Here is a 25573-nt window from a genome sequence, read left to right on the forward strand (position 1 = left end):
TCTTGTGTCCATTCCCACTTACTGCCAGCTTTCAATAGTTCTCTAAATGGCTCTAGTAAGTTACCAAATCTCACTACAAATCGTCTGAAAAAATTACATACACCAATATACGATCTGAGCTCCTTAATATTTCTAGGTGTCGTAGTATTCAATATTTTTTCAATTCTTGTGCTCTCAGGCGTCACTCCCATTGCCGATACACGGTGCCCCAAAAAAGTCACCTCTCGTCTACTGAAAACACATTTGTCAAGTTTCAGAGTAAAACCAGCATACTCTAATTTAGAAAAAACCCTCTCCAAGTGGTCCAAGTGCTCTTCAAAGGTACTAGATCCTATAACCAAATCATCGATATAAATAGTAGCATAATCTCCCGTATCATCTCCCAAGGCAATACTCAGTGCGCGAATTAAAGCTGCCGAACTCGTACGGGTCCCAAAAGGAACACGCCTAAATTGGTACAAACTATGCTTATAGCTGAAAGCAGTAAGAGGCCTGTCTTCTGATCTCAAAGGTATCTGCCAAAAACTACTCCTAAGATCTAACGTAGAAAACCAACTCTTACCCTGAAAATTCTGTATCAACTCTTCAATGGTTTGTGATCTCAACTGATCAGCACCAATACGTCGGTTCATCTCCCTGCCATCAATACACAAACGTATTGATCCATCAGACTTAGGCACGACAATTAAGGGATTAACATATTGACTGTTTGATAATTCAATCACATCGTCTGCTAACATAGCTTGAATTTGATCCTCTATGGCTTTTGCATATTTGTGTGGTATCGGATATCGCGGTCCGCTGAATGGAGTCTTATCCAGCACAGAAAAAGAATGTTCATACAGATGGGTAACACCAGGTTTCTCGGAGAAAATCTCCACGTGTTCACATAACACTTCAAATAACTTGTCCTTCTGGACTTCATTCAACTCATTTCTACTTACGGCTTCTTTCAAGCCACATATTTTATCCTCATGAATCCACAACTGACACAACTTCAGGCCCTCACTAGCCTCTTCATTAACTTTAGAAACCTCTCTCATTCTCCACACTGTACTAACTTCCGTTTTCCTCTGAATTTCCTCCTCAAACTTGACCTTAATATCCTCATTATTCCACCTCAAATTTAGCACTAGATCATTGTAATTTAACTGAGCCAATTTTAACGTTAACCAGTCAGATTCCAAGATAAGATCAAATATTAAATGCGGAATTACCAAACATATCTGAACGCTAATAAAATTATTAATACAGATCGGGACAGCTACTTGTTTACAAATTTGCTTAGACCTCTTTCCAACAGCCGTAATGATGAAAGTAGACTTAACAGGCATTTCCTCCAACTGAATACCCTGTTTCACTAATGACTCATACCACTGAGAACTAATACATGATATTTGGCTACCAGAATCAATCAAAACTTTAACCCACGCCCCCCAGACTTTCAATTTAACAACGGGATTGACTACTTTATTACTTGAATCTCCATTATTCTGCTCGGGTTCATACAACAAATCGTCTCTAACATCGAGGTCATATGGTAACACTTTCATGGCAAGACACTTCGCTACCTTCTTACTAGGCTGGAATTCTGACCTAACATTACAGCCTCTCGTTAGTTTAAAGGTTCCCTTTGTGTATTGACGTTGGACTCATTAGTACATTGCTCTGGCCTCCGTTGGGAATTTCCTGTCCTATATTCAGATGCTCCTCTCCTGCTGTTCTGCTGAGGTCTGAACTGATTGCGAGTTTCGTGATTCTGTGTACTACCGTTATGTCTCATTCCGTTGTGATGACTAAAGTTCTGAATATTCTCCGTTCTACTCCTAAGGTTACCTAAAGCATCAAAACTGCCTAGTAGGTTCTCCATCTCCTGAATAGTTCCAACTTTTTGCATACAGGCCGCTTCTCTCACCCTGTCCGGAAAATGTCTCAAAAGTAGTCTTACTACATCAGACCCCTCGGTTATACCATCTAAGTTCTGACAAATCATGACATGTGCCAGGAAGTACTCGGTCATAGTAACTCCCTCATGCTGTTTGTACCTCCCAAATACCACCCTTTCTCTCTCCCTAGCTTGTATCGCTTCATTCCAGAATTTCTCTCTAAATTTATTTCTGAATTCTTTCAGGTTCGTCATCGTCTGCCTATATACCATGAACCAAGACCGTGTTTCTCCTACAAAAGCATGGTCAATATTTTCCATAACGTCTTCCCAGTCCATAGACCCTTCCTCTAGACGCTTTTCAAACCGTTTCTCTATCATCTTAAGGAAATCTAGCGGGTTCGTTTGTTTCCCATTGAATTTAGGTAGTTCAATTTCCCTAATGTAGCTATTTCCTAGACATTGCCTTCCCGTGAAAACCTGTTTATCCTTTGCCACCTGTTTTAACTGATTTTCTGCTTTCTCCATCCGGCATTCTACATCTCTGTCTCTCCTATCAATTTCTCTCTCCAAATTAACCTGCTTCTCTTTCAATGTCCTAATTTCAATCTTATTCTCTTCAGCTATCGCAAACCTTTCTTCACTTGCCCGGGTCTCATCTTCTATTCTAAGCTTTACCGTGTCAATCTCTTGTTGGACGTGGTCTTTAAATACCCGTATTTCCCCTCTTTGAGTCTCAACTCTCTTATCAATACTAGTGACCTGCCTCATTACTTCCTCCCTAGTAGAGTTGTTTTCCTTCCCCATTAATTCCAGGAATTCACTTCTCTGTTCCGCAAACTTTTCTTCTACCTTTTTCCCTTGCCGTACATATTCACTTTCCTGGTCCTCTAATCGCTTATTAAAATGTTCATTTTTTACCACCAGATCGCGTAACTGCCTACTGTGTTCGTCCATTCTCCGATTCGCTTCCTCCTTATTTTCCCTCATCTCCCTACTTAATTCAGCTTTAGTTTGCTCTAACTGTTCTTTAAGTTCATATTTAATATTCTCAATTTTAGTGTTAGTTTGTTCTAATTCACTTTTAAGCTCAGATTTAGTTTGTTCCAATTCATTTTTTATTTCAGTTTTACTGTCCTCTATCTTACTTAACATTAACTGCATCATTCCCATTAACTGATCATTATTATTACTTTCATTGTTAGTGTTGACTTCCGCTTCGCCCCCATCCTACTATCATCTGACTCCATACTGACTTCTTTCTGTTTGCCTTCACTCTCCATACTACTTACACTTCTATCTTCAATTTCCTCTACAAGACTACACAACTCTTCCTCTGAACTCAATACGTTATTGCCTTTTATCGCCCGTCCACTGCGCAACATCCTCTCCTCTTTCGTCTGATCAGCCATGACCCTTCCCACAATCAAACACTCTTAATGAAACGTGGATATTCAAATTTTGCCCATAATACGAATTCTGATATCGTTACTGTTATTAACTGCTCCGTACTTAATGATTTTCTCGCCACACGTTGGAGCGGCATTTATGTGACTTCCCCTCTCGGAGAACAATCATCAAACGAGAAATGCAACCAAGCAAGCAAAGGGCGCCAATCTTTAAGTTGAGGACTTAAAGATAAAAATTTATAATCAAGCTTGGACAGACTCTTATCACAGGGGTGGGGTGATAGTACACTAATCATTAAGCAGGAGAATTAGAAATCAAAAGGCTAATTAAGGCAAATTGATTAAAGTAAACTAGAAAAATACTATTTATTATATTTAATATGAATGACGACGGTTTAACGAGAACTGAATTTAACATCGAAAATGAATTTAACAAAAAAATTGAATGACTCTACTTCGCGAAAACTTGCAATATCTTTAACTCGCTTGCTCACCATGTCGTCTTGTTCTGCTGGTCCTTGGAAAGCTTCCATCCTTGTAGCGGGAACATCAACGGTCGTCTTGGGTATCTCTTCATCTGCAGCTCAGTACCATTCCTGCCTTACAAATTGCACCCACCACTAATTGGAAGATGACTTCAAAACTAACACTCCCTATTATGCTTTATCCCATAGATTGGAGATAAGCCCTATGTCACAGTTAGAAGAACCACCTTGGGTTATATGGAGAGGATACTCAATTAAGAATCCTTCCAACTTTACTGATAATGTTCTCTGAAGTTTCATTTCTATCTAGATTAAAACTATCTATTGACTTAGACTGGTTCAAACCGGTCTTATAGCCGTGCTGTACGTACTTCCTGATGAGAGTGGCTATACACCCCTCATTCAGAATTTCTAAGTATCGAGACGCAGAATCAAGTAGAAAATCAAGTAGAAGCCTCGTAGAAGATCGTAGAATAATGTAGAGAGACTCGCAGAAGCGAATAAGACGTTGTAGAGAGACCCTCTAGGAGCTCCAACACGCCCTCTTATAACTTTCTCTCGCGCTAATTACAGGCCGCTACACGTGGTCCAATCAGATGACACTTCTCTCCCCACTCTAGAAATTAGAGTTGACGGGCCATATCCATGATATCAACTGTTCTTCTATTCGTCCTTTCACTCAGTATCCATGGCAACATGACGCTCCTTTGAAAATATAGGCGTTGATCAGTTCGAATAATTCTGGTCGAAATACGGTAGCTTACGTTAGGACGCGTGAACACGTGCTCGCTTTTCTCAGAACTTGGTATCTAAATTTGTCCTTCCTTCCTCCTCGGTGATGTGGCAAGATAACTGAAATCTACTGCAAGTTAATTTTAACCAACTGTCGCAAGAATCTAAGTGAATATTAGGATATTCAGCCCTCGTTTACAAGTCGTAGTTACAAAGTAATGAAATGATAGTGAGCAAATGATTAAACATGAATTATAATACAATTACATACCAAATAAATATCATGACGTTAAATTCCTGAATTAATTACACATAATAAAATTAACATAATTACACTGTAACGTCTGGAACGTTACACCACCATGATGATTTCCTTTTACATTGAGACGATGTTCAAAATATTCCCTCCACCTCTCCAGTGATTCCCTGCGATCTATTATGAGTTCACCTAAATTACTCAAAACACTGTTCATTTCCTTTTCCCCCCCTTCCTAAGATTCTTTATTACTGTCCAGAAAGGTTTCCCTGCTGCTTGACCTAGCCTTTCCAGGTTATTACCAAAATCTTCCCATGACTTCTTTTTGGATTCAAGAACGATTTGTTTCGCTCTGTTTCTTTCATCTACGTACCAATCCCTGTCTGCCTCGGCCCTTGTTTGGAGCCATTTCTGATAAGCCTTCTTTTTACGTTTACAGGCTGCTCTCACTTCATCATTCCACCAAGATGTTCGCCTTTTCCCATCTTTACACACAGTTGTTCCTAGGCATTCCCTTGCTGTTTCTACTACAGCATCCCTGTATGCCACCCATTCACTTTCTATATCCTGAACCTGCTTACTGTCTACTGTTCGAAACTTCTCACTAATCATATCCATGAACTTCTGTCTAATTTCCTCGTCCTGGAGATTTTCTACCCTTATTCGTTTGCAAACAGATTATTAAAAAAAAAATTATAAGGGTTTAAACCTTGAATACATTACCTATATTGAAGCCTCCTTCAGGAATATCTTTTTCTCCATCAGCAGCCTCTTTGCTCAAATCACCTTGTGACACCAAACCTCTTGATGCCGCTCCGCCACTCTGAAAGCAATAAAATCTCCACTGTAACATGCATGGTGACTGTTAACAAAATAAGTTTCAAAGGTACAACATCGACAGCAGCATAGAATAAATGATTTTATTCAAAGTGTAAAACACTCAGTCAGCCATTTTGTTGAATACATCGAGAATAATCAGTAACTAGCTACGCCACATTCGAGGAGTTTGTATGACTGATAAAATTATAATTATTAACACTTTTTTCAGCTCATCCGAGAAAATTTCTCGCTCACTGGAGCTACCTCTCTCATTTTAGTTTTGGGTGGAGTTTTAAGGCCAGATTCACTTTCTGATACAAGGAGATTTTTCAGATGAAAATTTCAACCCAAAACTGGCCGGGAATCGAACCTCCGCCATCCGAGTGGAAAGCCAGCGGCTAAGCCACTTTAGTATTCACACCCTATATTCTTTCTTTTGTTTGTTTTTTCTTAATCTGCTTAGTCTCCAGGTTTGGTTTCTCTATCGGACTCAGCGAGGATCCCACCTCTACCGCCTCAAGGGTCTGGGGGATACAACTGGGGAGCAGGTCAGGGGCCTTGTAGGAGGATGGAAAGATTGTGGAAGAGGGAAGGAAGCGGTCGTTCATGAACATGTCTCTTACTTAATCCAAAGCATTGTTACGTGGTCATGCGAGTGTAGGTCCCTGGAATTTCCTCGGACGGCAGAGCTCCCAGTTCTTGAGTAGAATTATGTTTTTCTAATATTTAATATTGTATACCGGTATGACCTCTGTTATTTTGACATATAACACGTCTATCGTTTCAGAACTATACTTTAGTCGGTGAGCGTTACAAAAACATGACAGTGGGACGATGACCTAGCTGTTAGGCCCCTTTAAACAAACAAACAACATGGAAGTATGAAATCGAAATAATTTCTACAAAACAGGTGCGAAGACAGTGTTCAGTGTTTCCGTTTAAGCAGATATGTATCTAGCAAGAAACGTGCGACCATAATATGAAGTCTTCATGTGATGCAGTAGTGCTGGCATCTTAGGTCCAAGGTGAGTCACGTAAAGGTTGCCGTCCTCTGTATATGCTGGTTGTCGGTAAACAAGAGCGCGATACCCGTCGTATCGTTCCCGTACACCCGGAGTTCCTAGCTGGTGAAGCGCCGGGTAGAGCGCACCTGTTCGAGTGGAGGAAGATGATCTGTAACTATTAGTGAAGAATATGTGTAAATGTGTTCTAAATTAAGAAGAATAATTTACGCAACAGCCACGGGAATTAATCTTTTACGTTACGAGTGAGTTGTTCAATCAATCAATCAATCAATCAATCAATCAATCAATCAATCAATCAATCAATCAATCAATCAATCAATCAATCAATCAATCAATCAATCAATCAATCAATCAATCAATCAATCAATCAATCAATCAATCAATCAATCAATCAATCAATCAATCAATCAATCAATCAATCAATCAATCAATCAATCAATCAATCAATCAATCAATCAACATTGATCTCAATTTAAGGCAGTCGCCCAGGTGGCAGACTCTATCTGTTATCTACCCTATTATTAAATACTTTTGGAAATTTATTAAACATCTCTCTTGATAAATTATTCCGATCCCCAACTCCTGTTAATATAAAAAAAAATATAAACTAATTTTCTCCAATTCGTTCTCTTGCATTCCAACTTGATCTTCATATTGTGATCTCTCCTACTTAAAAAAATACCTTTCAAATATTTCGTACTAATGTCATTCCACGCCATTTCTCCACTGACCACTTAGTTGAGCAGCTCGTCTTCTATCTCCCAAGTTTTCCCAGGCCAAAGTTTAACAACTTTTTTGAAACGCTACTCTTCTATCGGAAATTTATTTTTCCATTTCTAGAATTAAGTAATCGTCGTGATGGTCTCATACACTAGAACCGTACTCCAATTGCGGTCTTACCGGAGACGTATATCCCCTCTCGTTTACATCCTTACTACAACCCCTAAATACTATCACTACTATGTAAAGAGTTTTGTAACTTTTATTTACAATGATATTTATGTGATACACCAATGAAGATCTTTCCTGTTATTAACACCTAGATACTTACAGTGATCCATATGAGGAACTTTCATCCCTTCATAGCAGTAATTAAAACTGAGAGGACCTCTACTATCTGTAAAACTCACAACATGACCTTTTACCCCGTTTATCACCATACATTGCCTGCTGTCCATCTGACAACATTATTGGGGTCATATTGCAGCTGCTCACATCTTGTAACTCATGTCTGGACAAAAATAATATTTGGAACCATCCAAAGCTGCAGTAAGACAAATTTCACCGAACTTTGGTCTTGGTTTTCTTCTCTTTGATAGCCTTATTTTTTCTTATTATTTACCCCAGGAATAAGACCACCTAATGCTCCTGATATGGTGGTAGTTGCTACACTGACTGCCGGCCCTCCAGCTTGAACAGACATTTCGAATCTAAAATGTAAACTAACCAGTAGAGAAAGGTTAAAATGCCAACACATTTAACCAAGGCGTAAGAGTATGCTAGCCCGCACAACAGTTCCGCAGTGAGATTTGCATAAACATTAGCGGTCTGAACTATCAGAACTCCTAAAAGTTATCCAGCTCACTTACACAACTAGAGAGCAACTAGATCAGTGGTTTCCAAATTTGTAAGTGCTCGAGGGCCACATTGCAAATCTTAGGTATGGTCACGGGCCGCACTTTAACAATAGGCCAATTTTCGTAAAATCCCACAAATAGAACAGAGGTATCAGTATGGAATAATGTGCATAGTTCAATTGAAACGAATGCTTAATTTTTTTATTTCTTAAAACACTATTTTACAGTTTCATAAAATAGCGAAATAAAAAATAAACACTATTGTACTCAGGTCAATTGAATCTGAAAGAAGAGCCCCCAATAATGTCAGTTCATTTAAATTAATATTTGAGAAATGACAAAAAAGAAAAAAGTAAAAAGACAAACTGAAATTAATAAATTAATCTAAACAAAAGTTAAAGAAGGCCGATTTAGTCAGAGTAGGGTGAAAGGAACAATGATGTATAGTTGTAAGAACCTAAAATCCCAACAACGTACTTCTAGAAGCACTTTCCTGAACATTTCTTCGGGTGTGCGGCTCTGTGTACCAGCCAGTCCTACCAACAAGAGGAAAACGAAGAATTGAAACCGCTTCTTACACCAATGGCAATTGAAGTATTTCTTGTTATTCAATGCATGCTACGTTGTATGAAATGTCCATAGTGAGGTTGGAATGGATCCCAGAGCCATTTTAATCATGATTAAGACGTAGCACTGGCATTTGTGAGGGCTCATTTCCCCCCGAAGTTTGGGTTTAAATCATTGAAATAAAAAATAATATCTTCAGACAAATTGAATGCTTAAAACCAAGAAATGATATTAAAGATGAATTAGTTATGACTTGGGTCTATAAAGGGCATACAAATTAATACATTTTTGAATGATCTATGATTTCTTTTTTGTAAATTTTCTTCACATTTCGTAAAATATTTTTTAAACACTTAGCTAGACGCCATTTGGGAACTCCTGCGTTAGATGCTACTTGCGCCTTGTCCAGATATATTTGCCTAAAAATATTTACTCTACTAATCACTTTAGTGACTGTTGTGACATTTTATTTCATACTTTCTTTCTTTCTTTCTTTCTTTCTTTCTTTCTTTCTTTCTTTCTTTCTTTCTTTCTTTCCTCCTTAATGCGTTTACAATCCGGGGTTGGTTTCTCCCTTGGGCTTAGCGAGGGATCACACCTCTACCGCCTTAATGGCAGTGTTCTGGAGCGTGAGTCTTTGGGTCGAGGGATACAACCGGGAAGGAGCACCAGTATCTCTCCCAGGCGGCCTCACCTTCTATGCTGGACAGGGGCTTTGTGCGGTTGTGGGAAGATTGGAACGGATAAGCAAGGAAGAGGAAAGGAAGCGGCCATGGCCTTAAGTTAGGTACCATCCCGGCATTTGCCTGGAGGAGAAGTGGGGAACCACGGAGAACCACTTGGAGAATGGCTGACGTGAGAATCGAACCCCCTCTACTCAGTTGACCTCCCGAGGCTGAGTGGACCCCGTTCCAGCATTCGTACCACTTTTCAAATTTCGTGGAAGAGGCGGTAAACCAACCCGGACCTCCGGGGATGGCACCTAATCACACTAACAACTACACCACAGAGAAGGACTGTGGTGAATTTACTTATTTTAAATTAAATACTTCATTATAAGTACATGTAATTCGTAGCAACACAAATCATCCATGTTTGACTCACGCAGCGACGTTTTTACGTAGATTTTCGTTCACCGAACTCGATAGCTGCAGTCGCTTAAGTGCGGCCTGTATCCAGTAATCGGGAGATGGTTGGTTCGAGCCCCACTGTTATTAGTTTTGAAGATGGTTTTATGCGGTCTCCCATTTTCACACCAAGAAAATTCTGGGACTGTACCTTAATTAAAGCCAAGACAGCTTCCTTCGCACTCCTAACACTTTCCTCTCTGATCGTCGTAAGATGCGGTGCGACGTAAAACAACTTGTAAAAAATTACGTTCCTCAACAACGGGTACACGGAAAGAAAGAAAAATTTTAGGACACTTTTAGTGGATAGAACGCGTATATCGGCAAGAGTATGTAACTTACGATTATGTTCAATGTCTCAATTGACAGATAAAAGAGTGAGCTACCTGTTGCAAAAAAAAAAAAAAAAAAAGAGGACGAGAGAATAGTGCACACGGGATGTTTGACACTCAATAGGAAGGGACTTATGGTAAAACTAGAAATCCGGAAAAGAAATATAATGAGGAAGAGTCTGGGGCCAGTCAAGGAAGGTGACAGTTATAGAAGACGACCTAACCAAGAGCTCTACAAGTACTGTGAAAGAATAACGAATGTAGCAAGGAAGAGACGCCTAACTTTCAATGGGCACATCTATAGGATGCATCCGACCAAGTTGACCAACCGGATTCTCAGCTACTGGCAAAATAGGAAGACCAAGTCACCATGGTTGACGGAAGTGGATAAAGATCTACAGGAACTGGGAATAACAGACGGAAACTTAAAGGATCGGACAACAATCAGGAAGATACTTAAACATAAGGAGTTCCAGGACAGACTACCAACAAAGAAGACTGGCGCCCTTTGGACAAAGGAGAGTAAGGAGCAACACAGCCTGAGGATGCGCAACTACTGGGCAAATATCAAAGCCCATTCCAAATTTTAATAGTTGAAAGTCGTGGTCATGGTCCTTAGCTGGCCTATACGAAACAAGAAGAAGTGTACATGCCCCCTATCCATAGGGTCTCCGACGATACATCTACAGGGTCGTTGACCGAGTTGAAATCAGGTGGGCATCAAATATATATAAATAACTTAGCGGCATAAAGGGTATTAAAATACGGGTGTTATAACTACTTTTTTTTGCTAGTTGCTTTACGTCGCACCGACACAGATAGGTCTTATGGCGACGATGGGACAGGGAAGGGCTAGGAGTGGGAAGGAAGCAGCCGTGGCCTTAATTAAGGTACAGCCCCAGCATTTGCCTGGTGTGAAAATGGGAAACCACGGAAAACCATTTTCAGGGCTGCCGACAATGGGGTTCGAACATACTATCTCCCGAATACTGGATACTGACCGTACTTAAGCGACTGCAGCTATCGAGCTCGGTGTTCGATAACTGCAGTCGCTTAAGTGCGGTCAGTTATAACTACGATATAATGAGAACAATATTTTAAATTTTAAGCAAATCAAAGGGGCTTTATGGGATCCTGATAATAAAGAAGAATGATGCAAGTATACAAGGTGAGTACATGAATCGATTTTCACATCGTTTCGGACTGTTGATCAATATTATGTTTGAGGGATAAGACCGAGTACTACCATTCATTAAGGAATTATATCGTGACTTCACGTGTACGGAATATTGAGCATGAATCACTGAAGCTATTCCCAATTTTACTGGGCAAACAAAATCATAATACTCAAATGTAAACAAATCTGAGTGACACCTAATCTAAGACAAATTTATTTACCATTGAAATAACCTTAAATAATATAATACAACCACCACAAGCTTCAGAGGTCTTGGGTTCCGATCGAACCCCCACACGTATACACAGATTAACCTCACCAATGGGAGACACCATTGCTGACGCTGAATAATATCACAACACAATAAACACATAAACTCTCACGAGAAATACAAACTTTATACACACAATACAGGTGAAACACTAGTCATCTGTTCCAAAGTTGTGAGACTGCTGTTCACACGCCTAGATCCAAACCTGGGTCCACGACGTCCGCAGGGAACCTGAAAGCCCTACTAATGATTTTATATGCAAGAAAACAATAAAGAAAAAGATAACCGGGCCACTGATTCCCGAAGTCTATTTAAATCAGCTGTGGAAATAAATCAATGGGACACCCCGCAGGGACAAATACACGATGGATTATAATTTCTCAGTCCAAGTTCTAAACCAAAAAACTAGAAGGAGGCTGGCTCGTAAATACGGGTTCCCCGGTCTGCCACCCTCTAGGCTGAGGGGGAGAGGGTGAGAGAGGGACAACCTACGGCTGTCAAGGGAGAACAATTTCGTCCCCTTAAAATATCATTCACATCAAATCGTAACATAAAATAAATCCCTCAGTATTGTGAGATGATTCATAATTCATCTCTCAATTCATATGCCTCCACATGTGTACAAACGCTACCTGACTTCAAAAATTTCACACCGTGGGTCCTGACTTCAAATCCATCCTAACTTTGTCGCCTGACGCATTTGTCAGCAAACTATTTCCTTATCAACACACACAAACTTTCACACAGGTGGCCCGATAGTAATCCATCAAATACTGAAATCTAAATAACAAAACACCGGCTTCTATTTTTATTGCTATTGTTATTATTATCATGGTTATTTTAAAATGGGTCTAATCTCAACTTGATGAGCCTACGTGACTTACATGGTTACTAATTCGTCACTTCAACCTTACATCATGACAACAGAAACACACACGTTAATTAAAACAAGTACAATACTAATTTCACACGATTCATAGTGTAATTAGGCACCTACAGTTATCGAACCGAGATCGATAGCTGCAATATCCAGTATTCGGGAGATAGTGGCTTCGAACTCCACAGTCTGAAGATGGTTTTCCGTGGTTTCCCATTTTCACACCAGGCAATTGCTGGGGCTGTACCTCAATTAAGGCCACGGTCATTTCCTTCCACTCCTAGCCACTTCCTGCCCCGTCGTCGCCATAAGATCTATCTGTGTCGCTGCGACGTAAGGCAACTTGTAAAACAAAGTTATTGAAACACACGTGAAAAAATGAACACATAAAAATGAATATGGGCCCTAGCTAAATATTTCATTGGAGGTCATAGTTCGGCTCTCTGAACGACTTCACAGCTACACTTCTTCTTTCACACAGCTTAATATACACTAATATTACTCGGCATGCATGATAGGTCCGCCGGTTGAATACCAGCCCCTCTTACACAATCCATCCCCAAACTAATAAAACTAACCATTATATTCGAAACAACAACAACAACAACACAGAAACGTAACCTCATATAAAATGTAAAGAAAAGTAAACCTCCCCACAAACAAATTTACCCATATCTACAACTTAAGTCACTCAGACTTTTTACTAAATAACTCTGTGCCATGCCTTTGCATATTTACAATTTAATAAACTAAAATCCCCTTAATTTAATAGCTACAACATTATAAAATAAATTTTCCGTACCCCTTACGTCATGCATAATAGAATGGTATTACTCAGCCTTATTATCCCTGGATAACACCTTGGTCAGCTATGGGACGTTCCTGTGGGTTTAGTGCTGGTTCATGTCCACAATGATGATAGTCGAGTCCATCTGCTGGCTGCGACTGCTAATTTCCATCCTACTTGACACTGGAAATCTTCAGTATCTAGGCACAGATACACACACAGTTAGTATCCGCTCGGTTCGTCTGCGTCACCGCACATTAATCGACCTGATCTCTGATTATATTGTCCCGGAATCAAAGAAAATTAGTACAGGGTATTTCTACACGTATCGTATAGCTTATTGATTGCTCGACTCTGAGTTAAACCCTGTATCATTGCTCGTACTAATACTCATACTATCACATGCCTCCCTTCTTTGTCTCGGGTGACGGGCGTAATAATAATAAGTCTGCGAGTTGAATTTATTGTTCGACACTCGTCCAAATTTAACTGCGCACTTAATTGTATTTCGCTTCTTAGTTCACTTTATATTCCACCCGAATTAAGCCGTTTTACCTGTTCGCTGTTTTAACGGTACACAAGACAAAAGAACTTGGAGCTCGATCTGGACGTACATCTGTCCCTCGCGAGAAGAAAACACCGACTGCCTTGGGGTGACGCTTCTAAAGCCTTATATTAACTGAGAAGCTTCCCCTCTCATTTTTTCTATTGGCTTTACTTCGCACCGACACAGATAGGTCTTATGGCGACGATGGGACAGGAAAGGTCACGGAGTGGAAAGGAAGCGGCCGTGGCCGTAATTAAGGTACAGCCCCAGCATTTGCCTGGTGTGAAAATGGGAAACCACACCTCTCAAAATTCGTATACGCCCTGTTCTCGGTGTATTTGAGGCATGATAGTACGACAACCAGGTGACCAGTAATCTTATAATATAGATAAGGCATACTCGTACGAAATCCGATTGTGGAATCTCTTGTAATAAATAAATATCTTATTTCAACTTACCCCTCGCTTACAGGATTCCTCTTGTCAAGAGAGTGTGAAGGCATATAACACATCGCCTCTGTAACTTTCCGCTGTTACGTAATCATCTATTCCTTCTTTTAGCATAGGATTATTACCAAAAAAGGACGACACACATTCTAAATAAATTCTCAAATCACGAACAGCTCTTTTGAATCATAGTGCAGTCCAGTATTACAAATTTTGTTAATTCCTTCATTATAGAAGACGAAGTTGGTCGTGCTGATTTAACGATGGCTCCCATATTTCGATGCTAAAAAGTGTTCCTCTCCTATTCGGCAACAACACATGGTGGGGATGACTTCTCCCTCATTTTCAGTTCCGAGACTCCCTAGCTCAGCCACACCTGTGGCGTTCCATTCTTGGAGGTGCCGAGAACTCGCTACCTTGATTACCAGCCCTTGGTTCACGTCCCTGTCGGGTTCATATTCCCCCTCTCCGGGTAGAAATAGGTGCAGGCACTGGACACATTTCGTCATCTTATTTTCAACTGGTGAGGACTTTTTATGACTTCTTCCAACTCCTGGCTCTCAGAAGTAGTTCATGATGTTTCTCTCCAAATAATAGATCAACTGTTGCAGCGTGTCTCTCCATTTCTCCATATACTGGCATTCTGGACATTCTTCACCCTCCCTCACCTCTGGTGAAAACAGCTGACCCAAATGGTTCACTTCTTCTTCGTTCTGGTTCGTCATCCGGCGCGTCGTGACGATCTTCTTCTCCGTCTTCTTATCCTTCTTCCGTAATGTGCCATCAAGGTACTTCTTCTTCTCCTTCTGGGATATGTTGTTTTGTTCCGATGAAATATTATACACGGTATTCGCTTGGGTGATTCTATTGACAAATATTTACACACATAGTATGATCGTCGCTAAGTTACATATACTCTTGGTCCTAATTTATGTTTAGCTGGCCCACGCCTCCAGTCTGATATGTTGGAGCGTGAGAATCAAGGACTCGATTTGCAGCATTGTGAGCCTGCAACTATAAACATTCCGCCCCTCGGCATTCGTCCGTCTTCGCGAATCTCCGTATCAGATCTTTCCATACGTCATTACCGGCCTGGGTATAACGGAGGTCCTTTACATAACGGTGTGACTCATTTCTCCGATAATTTAAATCTCCCCGATAATACTCTCGAGGTCTGGAACTTTGTTGGCCTCTATTTCCCCAATTGGGATTGTTCATCCGCTCGTATGGCCGCTGCCCTCGTTGATTGTTTTGTCCCTGACTGTATCTTCCGGGTTGGCACCGATTGGTTCTGCCATGGCTGTCTCTGTACTTCCATCTGTAGTTTTTCCCATCTTTGAGGCTGGCAGTCTGCATTCCTCCTATTTTTGGTTTCTCAGGTAAGTATCAGTCTGGGTTTCCGTCCCTTGCATATTCCTGCTTGGCGACTGATATTCCTCTCTTACTTTTATGGTATTCACGGCTTCGATATTCCTTATTCGAGCATGTCCGACATGAGACGTCTGATCGAGATGTCTCAGAACGTGCTTGGCTTCCACTGCCGTACGAACGTTCGCGGCAATCAATATACGCTGAACTTCGACCAGAAATTGCTTAGTAATGACCGAAATTAATTTACTTTCAGACGGTGGACTGTCTAGTTCGAGCATTTTCACTAATTGTGAAGTAAAATATTCGCAGAACCTGGTTGGTCCTCCAGAAGCATATCCTCTGGAATAGGGCTCCAGCCTTAGTCCTTGCTGTGTCTCCAATCCCCAATACTTCTCCAGGAATAGATTCTGAAGTCCCTTGTAGCTATCAAAACAACAACGAAATGCCTTAAACCATTCCAGAGCCTGGTCTTCCAAAACTTCTCCATTACGCGTAATAACGGTCTGATGGTATTCGATGATCCGTCATATAATCATCTACATCGCGAAGGAAACTTTTGGACATAGTCCATGCCCCTTGCTTGTACTTCTTTGGCTTATTGTCCTCTGATCGTAATAGACAGTACATGGGTATGAAACTCGGACCTATGAGGGTCGAAGTCCTTCGTCAGTTGCTGGTACCTTATACCCCTCGTTTCCTGGTAGTTGAACACACTATACCCTAATTGGTTTTGTTCGCTACCTGGTTCCATATTATTCATTCCATCCGCTTGCATTTTGATATCTGGTTCTCCCTGAATATCTAATTTCTTCAAACCATCAATTTCTTCCCGAAGTTGCTTCATTTGGTCCTCATGAATCTCCAATCTCACCTTCATCTTAACACCCTTGTCTTCTTCCTATTCATTTATCTGCTTGGCCGTCTCTCCTACTATTTGTCCTGAAATCTCCTTCCGTACTTTCGCGAAGTTCAATTTTACGTCGGACGTAATTGCTTCCAACACCGACGTAATTTTCTCGTCTAACTCATCAGTTACCACCAATGCCTTTTCTGTTCGTTCCATAACAACTTGTATCTTCCCTTCATCCCCCCGAGTCCTATCTTTGCTCCCTCGAACAACATTTATGTCCTCGATTTGTTCCTTGATATCCACAATTCTAGCTTTATGGTTATCTGCGTGGATCTTGACCTGCTTCATATTGCACCGTACCCAGGGGTAAATACCCTCTAGGACGATGCCTCCATTCCTGCATGAACATCCGACTAACTCAGGGTTGGGCAGAGAGTGGGTTGGTCGTAAATTGGGGCAGGCTAAAAGTCGAAGTTCTACACTTTAATATAAGTAAATGACAGGAAAATGGAGGTATAACTCGAATGAGAAACAATAATACGGGGTAGGATGAGTTTATTCATAAATATCCCCGAATCATACTACTCAAAAATCAAATAAATCAAATAATAAAATGTCATTACAAAAATCTCAAAATTAAAGAAATAACTGGACATTAACAACGTTAAACGAAAGTGAAATGAAGTATCAAGCACAACATTGAATACTTGCATACTTTCAAAAATAATCTTCTTCTGTTTGTCCATTGTTCATGATATATGGTAACATATGTACTCATACACAGATACGTAGTTATTTCGAATGGAGTCACCCTTGAAATCATCACAACGATACGGGATACGAATTTAATTTAGAGTGAGAGCCGTCACAAAATTAAACGTTAAAAGGAAAAATTACAGTATAAAGAAAAGTTACGATGAAAAGAAAAACTAAGACGCAATGGCATTCACCTACGCTATATTTACAATGAACAAAATGAGCAAAATAACACATATATTGCACCCATAAGCGAATTTACCTAATTAATTTACAAATTAAAAGTTGAATATTTCGCATATGGGATACTACAGTTGGCTAGGAAACTAGCAGTCACAAAGGAACTTTCTGGCGCCAGTGTGACGGCGAGTAGAATCCTCGAAACTTTTCTTAGAGCACGACCAACTTGTAAACCGCCCTAAGTACTCCTTCCAATAAATTTTATGATACCGCCTAGGAGTGGCGACTTTCTATCTGGTTCTCACGAGAAAATCACGCGTTGAGGCCTGACCTACTTAGCTAGGACAAAGGGACAACGACAATACCCGCCAATCCTTGGGAGGAAATGGAAGCATCCACGCTACGAAGAGCGCGAAAGTCTCAGCCAATCACAAAATTCTAAATTTGAATGAACTGTCATAGCGGGAATCTACAGTCAGTATTTCGCTATCTGAAGCCCGGTGTGGTGGTGAAAAACAGTGTCCTGACGTCTTTATAATATTTGGAAATTTATCAGTGCAAATCTGTGGTTAATTAGTGCCTAATTAATAAAATTTAACTCCACACGGAGGGGTAGTAGTCTCCAGGAGAATGAACTGTCATGGCGGGATGGAGCCATTCACCGGAAGAAAATAACACCAGTGACGCGCGCCGTCGTGTGGATTATCCTGTGATCATTTCCCACGACGCAATATTACATGTAAGTCAGACAAAAATTAGGAAGTTTTGTACATAAATTTTGAAAACTTGAACCTACGGATGTACGATAAAGCGCTCCCGAGGGCTAGATCACTACGCCACATCCCTTCCACTGAACTATTTTCAAGGTGGGGGGAGAACTCTTTACAAAACCCAGCGACCAGGGGGTTGAATTCTCAGTGTTTCTTCAGATTCTCAGTGATTCTTTAGTAGTCGCAGTGATTCTTCAGTATTCTCAGTGAAACTTCAGATTGACAGTGTGAATCAGAGCGACAGTGTGACAGCTAATTGAGTTAGTCAGCTTTACTTTTGGCTGGTAAGAAAGCGATTAGAGACACTTGTAGGCATTTTGGGAAAGCCTTGTATTATTTTACTTGGGAGAGTAACATTTCAGAAATGAACACTTCAACGAACTTTTACTATTTATGCAGAAATAACAGGCAAGAGCTACACTTTCAACACTTGGCTTAAATGAGCTCACATCACGAGTCGAGAGGAACAAGTCCGTGTTTTCAGCACAATTACATAAAGCCTCTCTAACCCACGGGTAGTTTCACATTTTGTTATCAGCATAAACTTCTCCACAACATTTGAAACTTTATTTTAGCTTGCTTTTACCACTTAATAAACTGTTTGGCAAGCGAGATGTTTACGGGGAGAGACTAGTAAAGGCAGACAGGGAGGAGAATGACTTTTCTTTAATGAAGGCCGCAGTGGTAGACCTTGAGCAAACAGCTATGTCCCGTTGGGGTTAATGTTCGGTAAGCTCTAGGTAAACAAAAGCTGAGAGACCAGAGTGCAGACCAACAGGTGATTTTCAGGTAGATAGCGGAGACGACCGGCCAACTTTTCGACAGGAGTCTGCAGTGGTATCGTCTAACCTTCACTGGAGTGCGAGAAATGCGAGTGTTTTATGCTAATGTAAGCGTGTGTTACGGCATGACGAAAATGTGTCAAATTTGCGTGTGTGAAAATCTGGAATACCACAGCAGCATCAAGATGGTATTCTAATTCACCATGACCGAGTCCGGAGGGTGAGCCAGCATGCCTCCATCACCAGGTATGAGCATCAATAAATAATGTAAATAAATATGTAGGACCGTGACTAATCGATGATCAAATGTAGCTTAGAGTATTAGGTAGGATTGTAAATAATTCACAGTTTTATTATACTACTATAATAATAATAATAATAATAATAATAATAATAATAATAATAATAATAATAATAATAATAATAATAATAATAATAATAATAATGTCGCACTTTCAGCTAGGGTTATTTGTGCATTTCGTGTAGGTAGATGTTGTTTGCGTGTTGTCATGGATTATTTCTGTAGTATGTCACTTTGACAGTTTAGGAAGCTATGTTATTTTCATCTATGAGTGTAACGCCGATTTATTCATTTTAATTATTATATTCATCATGTTATTATATCGTTGGTTTTGAGTCATATTTTGTTGGAATTTTGATCTTGTAGACGCCGCCTCGTTGTTTTTAATGCTTATTTTTGCTTTTATGCGCATTCAGTTTGTTTATGTTGTGGGATCATCCTTCAGATGACCGTTTCTGATAGTACCAATCCCGTGTATTTTTGCGACGATTTTTGGTAGACGCGAGTATTTATTTCTGTGTAGTTGCGGTTACACATGTTTCAACATCTGTGTTTTGAGAGGCAATCTCGTCACTTTTTTTTAAAGAAACAGTGAGTGCCAGGAAGCCATTGATGAGTCAGCTCTGATATGTTGTGATATGTGAAGCAGAGAATGATCGAGAGATCGAGCTAGATGAATAATATCCCTGATGATCTACGTTGATAATGGAAATGTGATATTTGGACCATGTCATGAACTGTCGTAAGAAATCGTAATATGCACGACAGATATTTCGCCCGCCGGATACGAGCGAGGCCGTATTGTGAGAATAATGAATAATAATGACGTCGAGAATTAATGAGTAAATAGAATTGTGAAATGAATAATTTAACCAAGAGTGTTAAATGTGTTACGACATGGGTTATGATTGTAGGCAGAAGCCTGAATTTGTTTAAGTAATTCCAGGGAAAGTAGATGCTCGGCAAATATGCTAGCCATTGTACAATGTGAGCAGAGCGACGAGTCGATGTGTTTTTCGATAGTCATGTAAAGTCATGGATGACATGAAATAACAGTAATTATTGTCCATAAAGGTTAAATAGTATCATGTCCAGACATTTATCGTCTGAGATTAGAGATTGCCGTCAAATTCACAATATTTATATTTTTGCTACTCGCAGCGGGGTATATTTTTCTGGAGACTCCGATTTTATTTTGCGCATTCCATCCTTATTAATTTCCAGTAGGCCGCGATGGTGGGATCTAGTTTTGCTTATTTGTTTTTCTTTCTGAGTGTACTTTGTTACCGTTTGTTGTAGGACGTAAGCGTATGTGAATTATTTATATTTGATCTGAGGTAAATAGATAGGTGTAGATAGGCTAGTTTTGTTTTCTGTATTTTCTTTGTCGGAGCAGTGTTTCTCCGTTAACAGATTTAATGATGTAAATAAGATTTCAGATGTTAGGTTAATGGATCATCGATTAAGTCACAGTCGAAACCTTAGTAGTGGTATGCTCATACCAGGCATTTAGTAATTACCAAACCTTTTAAAATCCACTACATTTTATTTAGAAAGTGAAGCGATCTTTAATAAACCAATTGTATAAAAACTGCCGCAATGAATGAGGTAAACAAGATGGCATCTGCCTCCATCTAGTGGTGGTACCACAAATTATGAATTCATAATGAAATGCAGTTAGCGGCAAATTCAATAGAAATTTTAATGTACAAGGATCGCTGTCATTTGAAATGTTAACGTGAGGCACTTGGCCTAATCTTTTGGATTATTTTTAAGAAGTCCAGTCTATCACAGGCAGGCAAGTGAAGTTTAAAAATTAGATGAGTGGTTATGACACTCAGATTTATGTTTCAATAATTTATTTTGTTTAATCATGAGGTGTTTGAATAAGACAATGGTTATGTGGTAAATGAAGTGTGATGTTCATGGCTGTTTTCTTCGAATTATTCCTTATGTGATACACTTGGTTAGTGCAGTCCATGATTATTTTAAAGTTGGGTGTTTTCCCAAATGAGCCACATGTGTTAATATTTGATAACTCCTCTGAGACAGTGGATTTGATGACGTAACTAATTACTTTATTATGATTCAACTACTTTAAATTTATCTGAGAGATATTTTTCTACGTAATATAATTCTGTAGTTCAAAGAAGGTGGTCTTTCTGACCAGAGTTTTAGATTGATTCACGTTAACAACTTGAAGACAGTGTCAACATAGTCTGGGATATTTTAATTAATGTGATTGACCTTCAGTCAGTTTATTAGGCAGATAATGGTGTTATTGTAAGGCAGATCCTCAATCTTTAATTTTTCTTAATCTCATTTATTTCACTTTTTGTTACATTTTTCACCAGTTCAGTTTACGTTCATTTTGGCACTTTGCATTTTATTCAATAAATCAGTCTTTTATTTAAATTTTAATTTAGTCTTTGGGTACCGTCATTTATAGTTTAGTTTACCCCATCTTTTCATTTCCTCACTCCTTGATCGACGGGTGGCCTCTCTTCGGGGATAGCGGACGGTCACGACTGAGGAAGAAGAGTCTACATGCAGCGGTGAGTATCATTTACCTGTCATTTATTACAGGAGCAGCCGGCGCACAGAAGAAGGAAGAGTTCACCGCAGTTGTTGCCTTGAAAAGGGCACAATATTTACATCGTATAAAGAGAAAGTGTCTTACATAATAGACAGATTCTACGTGAATCGCGGTTCACCACAAAGGATCTAGTGAGAACTAGACTGACCATCAATATAACTCAGCACTCGGGCTGTTCCCCATTAACAACGAGACAAGATATTCAAACAACATGAAACATCATAAAACATCCTCCTGTAAGGGAAAAACATATAATTCTCCATCAATATCATGTAGAAAGCAATTGGCAACATTGCCTTCTTCTGCTGCATTTGAGCGCTCAACAGCGCGGTCATCCGTCAAGTATTTCCTGGTGGGCTGTGAGCTGAAAGGAAATATTGAACTCAACACTGTACTAAGGCTTGGATTCTGTCTCCCAAGATTGTAACACGGAAAAACCATCTCATTCGCGCCGTCTAAGGAACACGGCCAATATATCAGCTTGCAACGAGACATCATCTTTCGTCGGCTACACGGGAACTCACGTATAATCGTATTCCTTCCTAGCATGCTTTGACAATTTAACACACATCAGACTCATTGGTCTGGAATCAGTTCCGTCAATTCTGATAATAATATTCTCTCAGAAGACAATAGCATGTACATATCCACTGCACATTATTCTTTCACATATCAGGCATGCAATCGGCCTGCATAATCACTTTATAACTCCGCATGCATCATAACTTCTCATATCTCTCACAAATCACATCAGTCTTTTACATTATGAGACCCGGTTCGTTTCCTGTGCAAATCATTGGGCAAAAACAGATTCCAACCTAAATTCGAAGATCCTATTCTTTCAACGTCGTTATGCAGCTCCTTACGTACAGCTTCTGAAATGCCATGCGTCACGCAATTAACTATTACTGTCTCTCTAAATGACCAAAATAAAATAACGTAGCAAGTATTTAACTTTGAACTTGGATGAACTCGTCAATCTAATCCTCCTAGCACTAATATACAAGGAAAAAGCGGAATAATACTAAACTAAATTATCATGCATAAATGAACAACAAATAATCCTAACAAATCCCTCATTATCCCAATTATCTAGTCATGAATCAAAATAAAAATATAGAGAAAATGCATTTCTCTCTTATCCGTATATACAACAAGATCAAAGTGAAATAAACACATGCCGTCATGCTTACTTTACGTTAAATAAAATCCCTATTCTAAACTGAACTAGTATTTTAACATAACCCATATAACATTCCATAATTAACACATGCATCTTATCTTAACTTGGACGACTCTCTGGATACATGCCAGCAGCTCACATCTCTGCCTTATTGGGTTTCTACTCCATGTCGATCACTGCTTCAACACGTAGAAATACACTTCCTTCTTCCATAGACGAAGCCATCTTCTTGCTTAAAGTTATTTAACATTGCAACACAGAAGGCTTTGGATGAATATCTCTTCACCGCTCAATTCTGCACGTGCCGAACAACCCTTGCTTGGCTACACACTCAGCCAATACACTGACATAAAATAAATACACTACAAATTTTACACTTAAGGGTTTATGTACACAGTTATTGAGAGCGGCACGCGGTACGGATCGAGAGTTCCTCGCGAAACGTGACCGACACGAAAATATGAGACAATGGTACGTCTCTCCTGTACTTTCTACACTGCGGCTAATTTTCACCGTCTATATATTGGTAGTGAACTTTGCGATAATATGATCTGCAATTAACTCTGCATCAGTTACTTTATCCAACTGCACGACTGAAACACTGTTTAAAACCATATACTGTTATTGATATATACTTGTGGCAACTTTTAAGTATAATTTTCAGAGCACACCGAACAACTTCACATCGCCTCGGCTACCGCGATCAGACTGGGGTGCTCAGGACGCTTAGGTAACGCCGTTTCAACTATGGGATTCCCGCTTGTCTAGACAAACCACCAATCAGAATGCTTGCCGTTGATAAGGACACAATATTAATTATAACACATTAATAAAACACAGTTCAAATCATATCAAATATCTTCCTATAATTTTTATATCGTATTCCTGATTATATTTCACTTATAGACCTGTGGAAATCCGACAAATGACAGAATTTAACTCAAGCAATTGTACACGTTGGTCAACCTGGGGTTATTGACTTGGCGCGACGTAGACTCCATGTTTGCCATATCCTCACGTTCTCATTGGCTGAATATTTAACTTGGTAGCACCTTGTACACGTGTCGATCTGTGCCAACGCTTGGTGACGCTAAGCTATTCGCACGGTCCCGAAGAAATGTTGGGCAATATCCAGCGACTTGATGGCTCCATAGACTTCCGGTCTTAGCTATCTTGGGATTCATTACTCTACCATATATGACTGATATTTATATGAATAGAATTTATATATTATATTAAATAATATTCTGAATATCTCTTTTGGGCCGGCATGATACGGCTCAATATTATCTTTAACCTTATCGATTTCGCCTTTGACCCTCTCAATTTCACCATTAATGTGAGTTACATCTTGTTCAATACTGGTCTCATTCTGATTTAATCACTCACCTATTTCCTCGACTTTCGTTTCGACTACGGCGTTAACCTCCGAAAGGGCATCTATTTTATCGCTTAAATCCTGCGCCCCCTTTTCGCACTGTTGCTGGAGCGCCTGAATTTTCTCAGCTAATTAGCTTCATTTCTCCTCAATCATGTTATTTGTCTCTGTACGGTTTTCTTTCAACTTAACCTCAAAGTTCGTTAATTTGCCGTCAAAATTTTTAAATTGTTCTTTGACTTTCGCACGCCCCTGCTTACATTCATTCTCAAGTATCTTTATACTGTTCATTACTTCGTTTGTCTGTGCACTACTCTGATCCAGCTTATCCTCGACTGTGATGGTGGCAGATTACATCAGCTGAGAATACAGAGGTGACATTTTTGTTGTTGATGGGTACGGTATTGCAATCAGCCGGGGGAAAAATTCAACAAGCTTGGTGTTCGCTGATTAATAATCTCTGTGACTGTGCGTGTTTACATTCCTGTGAAGCGTAGTTCAACCAATCAGACGCGATTTCTAATAAAAACGGTGCAGAAAGTAGTTACAGTACGGTAAAGTGTCATTTTCCGTACTCTTGAGTGCGGAAAGAAGGTAATTACATCATCGTATAAAATAAATAGTCCGCCTCTGTGGTGTACTGGTTAGTGTGATTAGCTGCCACCCCCAAAGGCCCTAGTTCGATTCCCGGCTCTGCCAAAAAATTTGAAAAGTGGTACGAGGGCTGGAAAGGCATCAACTCAGCTTCGGGGGGTCACTGAGTAGAGGTGGGTTCGATTCTCACCTCAGCCATCCTCGAAGTGGTTTTCTGTGGTTTCCCACTTCTCCTCCAGGCAAATGCCGGAATGGTACCTAAATTAAGGCCACGGCCGCTTCCTTCTCCTTTTCTTGTCGATCCTTTCCAATCTTCCCATCCCCCACAAGGCCGTTGTTCGACATAGCAGGCGAGGCCACCTGAGCGATGTATTGGTCCTCCTTTCCAGTTGTATCCTCCCGTCCCAAAGTCTCACGTTCCAGGATATTACCCTTGAGGCGGTAGAGGTGGGATCCCTCGCTGACTCGGAGGGAAAAACCAACCCTGGAGATA

At 40.0% G+C, this 25573-nt stretch overlaps 1 protein-coding gene across 1 annotated transcript in view; it reads right to left on the bottom strand.

The window, feature by feature from the left end:
• LOC136882639 (uncharacterized) overlaps window positions 1–25573 on the bottom strand; it is a 53472-nt gene that overhangs the window by 19914 nt on the left and 7985 nt on the right. The window contains exon 2 of the mRNA XM_067155141.2: window positions 5491–5590. Coding sequence (XP_067011242.1) covers window positions 5491–5590 — 100 coding nt within the window. The remainder of the gene's footprint in view (window positions 1–5490; window positions 5591–25573) is intronic.

The sequence above is a fragment of the Anabrus simplex genome, chromosome 1 (genome assembly GCF_040414725.1).
Source record: "Anabrus simplex isolate iqAnaSimp1 chromosome 1, ASM4041472v1, whole genome shotgun sequence".
Classification (NCBI taxonomy): domain Eukaryota; kingdom Metazoa; phylum Arthropoda; class Insecta; order Orthoptera; family Tettigoniidae; genus Anabrus; species Anabrus simplex.